At 36.2% G+C, this 6,796-nt stretch overlaps 1 protein-coding gene across 6 annotated transcripts; it reads left to right on the top strand.

Moving 5' to 3' along the window:
• The first annotated feature begins 1,557 nt into the window (after positions 1-1,557).
• On the top strand, positions 1,558-6,418 carry LOC108208369 (high-affinity nitrate transporter 2.1). Of its 6 annotated transcripts, none has more exons than XR_010288851.1 (8): positions 1,558-2,440; positions 2,535-2,650; positions 2,827-3,540; positions 5,008-5,089; positions 5,163-5,217; positions 5,528-5,575; positions 5,665-5,733; positions 6,348-6,418. XR_010288851.1 is itself a non-coding variant. In XM_064087359.1 (4 exons), exons 1-3 carry the CDS (start codon positions 1,631-1,633, stop codon positions 3,491-3,493), a joined length of 1,593 nt encoding a protein of 530 aa, XP_063943429.1. In that variant the 5' UTR covers positions 1,558-1,630; the 3' UTR covers positions 3,494-3,540; positions 5,008-5,495. The 6 variants fall into 6 exon arrangements, 2 of the variants coding, with proteins under 2 accessions (XP_063943429.1, XP_017234389.2); XR_010288852.1 differs by having other exon boundaries at positions 6,370-6,404; XR_010288853.1 differs by lacking the exon at positions 5,163-5,217.
• The last annotated feature ends 378 nt before the right edge of the window (positions 6,419-6,796 follow it).

Raw genomic sequence — 6,796 nt, forward strand, 5'->3', positions numbered from 1 at the left:
GACCTTTTCGGAGGTGCCAAAAACATGCAATATCATAATATTGTGGAGTTAGACTTGTCTAGATGGCCCAACAAGTGGTATCTGAGTTTCAGACGGTTCATAACAATCTCACATGGACTCCAGAATGGCCTAGGAAGTGACGGATCCAATATGGGCCCCTGGAAGGCTCAACAACATATACACTATTTATTACAAGCCCAATATTTACGTTTCCAGCATAGGAAACTCCAGCTTCAACAGGGTGGTGTTTTCCAGTAGTTGATCAGTGTTCAAACTATTAACATTCACTGGTGCGTTGTGTTCTGTTCGCCAGAGTTTAGATCTTTTTCTTATTACAAATAGCAGATCTTTTAGTTTTTTAATAGATCGAAAGGTTAAAGTTTGAAATACGATGACAATGATTTGTCGTATCTGTGTAATTGTGAACCTTGTATATGATAATCTTGTTTTCTTAGATTATCATGAAGAATTAACTTTTGTATAGTCTTCTATCAAAGAAACTTTATTTGTTTAATAATGCACATTGCACTGAGCCCTTATATCAGCTTATGATAATACGAAAGCTGCCCTTATATCAGCTTATGATAATACGAAAGCTGCTGTCTGCTGACAAGAATAAAATTGAGATTGTATATGCATATGTGATGTTCGTACGGAATTATCCTCTTCACTTCCAAACATTACCAGCCATCACAGCATATCATTGTCATTTGTCAATAATCAAATGATTAAATTTGTAGCTCCCATTGAGCTCCCGGACTCTGTCAAGGGTTGAGTCTTGACTATCATATTATTTCTTTTTCAACCTGGCTAGTACTTACATATATAGAAACAACAACATTTTGTGTTTGGGGGAAAGATTTAATTAACCACGCACATATTTACCTTTATATTTTTGGGAATCCTTAACATCTAGTAAATTGTAGGAGTAGCCTAAGTTTTGTAGATAATATATAGAAGAAGCGGAAATCAGTTACTTCTGGCATTGTTCTGAAATAGTTGTATAAAAATATACAATAGGTTAATTATGCCAAAGAAATGACGTTTGACATTTTTTATGAACAAAACTTGACAGATTATAATTTATATATTTTAATGAATGCTTGTACGGAACTGTCCTCTACATGTCCATACAATATCAGGAATGAATAATCAAATTGTTGCTTCAATTGAACTTTCAGACTCTCTGAAAGGTCAAGGTTGACTTGTAACATAATAATTTTGTCTTCATCAACTTGAATATTATAGAAACAACAGCTTATTTGCATAATTGTTCATTTTGGAAGAGCATCAAATTTGATTTGTTTTTTAATATAAGTAAACTACACGTACACTAGTGATTACAATCAAAACAAATGAATATATATGCTGAACATCTTATCCTTTGAGATGCTTGACGAGGCTACTTATATTCATCATTTGACTTGACAAACCAAATTATTAGAAATTATCATTTCAACTAAATGTTGCATAATGCAGCCCTTGGCGAGATCCACAGGCTTGTCATGATATCAAAAATGTCAACCATGAAAACTATATAAACAACATCCCATGTCGACATAGGCCAGAACATCCTTTAATCAATACATTTACTTAAGGGTTGTGCATTAAACACTTGTACAAGGAAAAAATGGGTGATATTGAAGGTTCCCCAGGGAGCTCAATGCATGGAGTCACTGGAAGAGAACCTGTTCTTGCTTTCTCAGTGGCATCACCAATAGTACTAACTGATCCAACAGCGAAATTTGATTTGCCAGTTGATTCTGAACACAAGGCCAAAGTGTTCAAGCTGTTTTCCTTTGCCAATCCTCACATGAGGACTTTTCATCTTTCTTGGATTTCCTTTTTTACCTGTTTCGTGTCCACATTTGCTGCCGCTCCACTAGTTCCAATCATTCGTGATAATCTCAACCTGACAAAAGGGGATGTTGGCAATGCTGGAGTCGCTTCAGTGTCCGGAAGTATTTTCTCTAGGCTTGTAATGGGAGCAGTTTGTGATCTTTTGGGACCGCGATATGGCTGTGCATTTGTCATCATGCTTACAGCCCCAACTGTGTTCTGCATGTCATTTGTGGCAGACGCCAGTGGCTACATTGCGGTCAGGTTCATGATTGGATTCTCCCTCGCGACATTCGTGACTTGTCAGTATTGGATGAGCACCATGTTCAATGGTAAGATTATAGGAACTGTAAATGGCACTGCAGCCGGATGGGGGAACATGGGAGGAGGAGCCACTCAGCTGATCATGCCTCTTCTTTACGACCTAATCCAACGTTTTGGAGCTACTCCATTCACTGCCTGGAGGATTGCCTTTTTTATCCCTGGTTGGCTTCACGTGATCATGGGGATCTTGGTGTTAACACTTGGTCAAGACTTGCCAGATGGCAACCTTGGCGCTTTACAGAAGAAGGGTGATGTTTCCAAAGATAAATTCTCCAAGGTTTGTTCAGTAAAACACCTTATATGCTTTGGTAATTCTACTTTTGAGTAATAGATTAATTGACATACTTACTTATGTTCGTTTGTGCATCCAGGTGTTCTGGTATGCTGTCACCAACTACAGAACATGGATATTTGTTCTTTTGTATGGATACTCCATGGGTGTGGAATTGTCTACTGATAATGTCATTGCTGAATACTTCTTCGACAGGTAGTGTTTTATTTCTTTCCTCGCTTTCTTTCCTAATTCTTTTTGACTTAATAAATAGGAAACAACATAACTGCTCAAGCAGTAGAAACAATGCTGAACGACTCTATTTAGTCAATATATAAGCTAATATATAGTTTGACATGAAGTTACCTTGTGGATGTTGAATATTGTGACAGATTTGATCTGAAGCTCCAAACTGCTGGGATAATCGCGGCTACATTTGGCATGGCTAATCTCCTGGCTCGCCCATTTGGTGGATATGCTTCGGATGTTGCTGCTCAAAGGTTTGGCATGAGGGGTAGGCTTTGGACTCTTTGGATCCTACAAACACTAGGAGGCGTATTCTGCATTCTCCTTGGCCGCTCTAATTCACTTCCAATTGCTGTAACAATGATGATTATCTTTTCTGTGGGAGCACAAGCTGCATGTGGAGCCACTTTTGGCATCATTCCTTTCATTTCACGTCGATCATTAGGTATTATATCCGGCATGACTGGTGCGGGAGGGAACTTTGGTTCTGGATTGACACAGCTTCTGTTCTTTACAAGCTCACAGATATCGACAGCAATGGGCTTAACATACATGGGAATTATGATTGTAGCATGCACCATGCCTGTGACATTGGTTCACTTTCCTCAATGGGGTAGCATGTTTCTACCACCTTCAAGAGACGTTGTTAAAGGTAGTGAAGAACATTACTACGTTTCTGAGTGGACTGAAGATGAGAAGCAGCAGGGTATGCATCAGGGGAGTGTTAAATTTGCAGAGAACAGCAGGTCAGAGCGCGGCCGTCGTGTGGCCTCTGCACCAACGCCTCCATATGCTACCCCCAACCACGCTTGATGGCACATGGGCAAGCAACAACACGAAGTTTTAGTGAGCTGGAAATTGTAAGTAAAGAATTTGGTTTTAGTCGGATTCTTGGCAACCTCTCCCACCTGCTAAAAATTCATACTAGGACTTATATTTTACTCTCAAATTGCATGTAAGCTCTACCTATACTCAGTTTTGTTTGGTAATATCTGTATCAATCCATTACCTGTTAACTGTTCCGTTCCAGAAAATTCCAATAAATGAGCAACCAATGATCACGCAAGCAGAAGCCTAACCAAACAAAATCATAACTGGGGAAATCAGTATCTGAATCTAATTTCACAAACTAAGGAACCTGAATCTGAATATCTCAAGCAACTTATAGTGAATAAGCATTACATTATAAAATAGCCTAAATGGAGGTAAAATTGAGTGCATTGATCATCTTTATGTTAATTTATCTCACCTGGATGAAAAGATGACATTACCCATCATTTGTAAGACGTCTTTAACTCCGTTCCGCAGATTTTAGGAGGAGACCCCAAATGGCTTTAAATTATTAACTCCCAGTACTTAGTGCCGAGTTGGACATATCGGCCATCAAAGTGCATAATTATAATTTTATTTAAACCACCAAAATATAATTTAGTATATAAAATATTGTTAAATGTTGGTGTGTATCAAAATAATTATATTATACTTATAAAAATACAATTTTTATTCACTATTTGAGAAAAATTAATCAAGATGCAATTTAGGTTAATTATTCATTCTCTAAATATTTCTATTAATTTGTAACAGTTTTAGCATTGTTATTTCTCTAGAACCTTCTTGCTTTTCACATCATTAAACATATGTTCTTATATAAACTATTGTCACATTTTTCATTTCGCACAATTGTCCCATTCTCACCTCTTTCTCTCCGTCCCTCTCACCTCTTTCTCTCCGTCTAAACTCTAAGTTCATCTGACCTCTCCTCCCATATTTAAGAAATCATACCTCTGTTAAAGACATTGATTTTGTCAATGAATGTAATTCTCTTTTACTCAGTCCAGATTAAGCACATACGCCATAAGAATTGTATGCAAGATCTCGTGTACATATTTGTGCCCAATATTTGCATAATTTTCTTATTCATTCATAAGGTAGTTACTGAGCCTCCTATCTATATCTATTTTTACCTGATTTTTGTTTGATTACCTCATTTTCCTTGTTAATCTTACAAAACTACTAAACCTTTTAATTTTGCCTAATTCTAGTTGGTAATTGTAATGGTCAAATTCACGTTTTTGTTTTTGTTTGGATAGGTTTAGTTTTCTATTAAAATTTTGGACTTGAGTATTTTCGTACTGATTTTTGATATTTACGGTGTGCAATAAATATTATCTTGGTATTTTACATGAGAGCTTTGGTCAAGGACATTTTCATGGCTTTGTGACACAAGTCATTTGTGAATTTCATATATGACAAGTAATATCTTCTAATAACCCTTGAAATTTTATATCGTAGAAATCATTGATCACATTTGTTTGTTTTGATTTCAGTTTACGCATATTTGGAACGTTATAGTGAATAATGAAGAAAATGCTCCACCTCGCTCAGGATCCGCAAACATATATTCGACCGGTAATTCATTCTTTATTTATGCATTCACTTGCGGGATATATTTATTATACTAATGCAAGTATGCAACTATTAGGGTGGTGGCTTTCCGATCTGCAATTACACCCGTTGATCGTAGACTTCTGCCGAGAGTTAGTAGTTTAATTCATTATCTTTTAATACTTTGTTATGATAACCTCATACATGCGTACAATTGGAGATAAGTTAGTGATAAGCCAATCTATGCTAATGTAAATTATCGTATTCTGTGTTTCTTTAGTCAATCTATGCTAATGTAAATTATCGTATTATCGTGTACAATTGGAGAGATGCTCAAGGACTATTCTGTACAAATATACAGAGAGAGGTAGTTTAGAAAAATATAATAGTTTCCTCTTTTGTTAATCGAAAGCTTATTATTTCTTCATTATTTTGATCAATCTATATGCTTGTTTACTTTAGGTTTTTGCAGAAGAGATCATATACTTTTTTGAATCTTTCTGTGGGAAGGTTTGTGACTTCATGCTGCTGATCTATAGGTGCTTGTATTCCTAAAATTAGCTAGAAGTAGATATTAAAGAATATTTATTCTGCCATAGGTTCTTCGCTTGAGGGTGTTTGAAAACCGTCATTACCCAACTTGTGCTGCATTTGTGGAGTTTGCCACGGTAAGTAGAATGAACCAGTTTATCAATGGCACAAGATACTAACCAGTTCGACAATCACATGCAACTCCTGCCTGTTAATGGAGTAGTCTGTACTTAATGATCAAACTAATTAGGCTTAATGATCTTTTAGCCCCCAAGGTTTGGAGGGTTGTACCTTTTAACTCTTATGTCCAAACTTTACTAATTAATGTTACGATTTGTCTACTTTACCCTCCGATTTATACCGTTATTTTCAATCATACCGGTATAAGGGTTAAAAGGTATATTTGTGAAAGTTGGAGGGTTGAATCTGCCGAGTTGAAACATCGAGGCCGCATCGGTACAACCCTCCAAACTTTGAGTGCTAAAAGGTCATTAAGCCTTAATACTAATTAGACAACAACGGTCGCATAAAAAAGTGTTGCTCGAAATCAAGACAACTTATTTTCATCCTCGAAAAATCATTGTTTAACGTGGGCATTGGACAACGATTGAAAACCTATTGTCTAGTAAATTCAATAAGACAAGGGCATTTTTAGAATGGTATTAATGTAATAGATCTTTTATCCATTCGATATGTGAGAATCTGTAAACTGAGCATTATTATTATTTTTTTTTTGGGTTGGCACTCACAGAGTGAATTCTGTGTCGTCACAGCCACCTGCAGATGGCATTTACAGTTCAGCGTCCTGCCCGAGTTACCAGGGTATGGTCTTGACATATGAAACATTAGTATTGTGAAAATGAATGGAAATTAAGACATTTCCCTTCTGTTGCAGGTTCCACATATTCACCAGCAGCACCTTATCCTGGCATTGCAGTCTGTATTCACTACTGTAACTGAAGAAGAACTAGAAATTTTTTGTAGACAAATTAATTGTTCATTTATCTTCTTAGATTTCACTTTATCATTTGAATAGCTTATAATTAATATCTATTGCATATTTATTCATTTGCTTCATTATCTTGTGAAATACTTCTTGTACTCGTAAAAAGCATCGTCTCATAAAACTTATACAATGATTTCCTGTAACAAAACTGTTGTCTAGTAAAATGACTTACAACAAAACGATGAAACATAAAC

The sequence above is a fragment of the Daucus carota genome, chromosome 2 (genome assembly GCF_001625215.2).
Source record: "Daucus carota subsp. sativus chromosome 2, DH1 v3.0, whole genome shotgun sequence".
NCBI classification, from domain to species: domain Eukaryota; kingdom Viridiplantae; phylum Streptophyta; class Magnoliopsida; order Apiales; family Apiaceae; genus Daucus; species Daucus carota.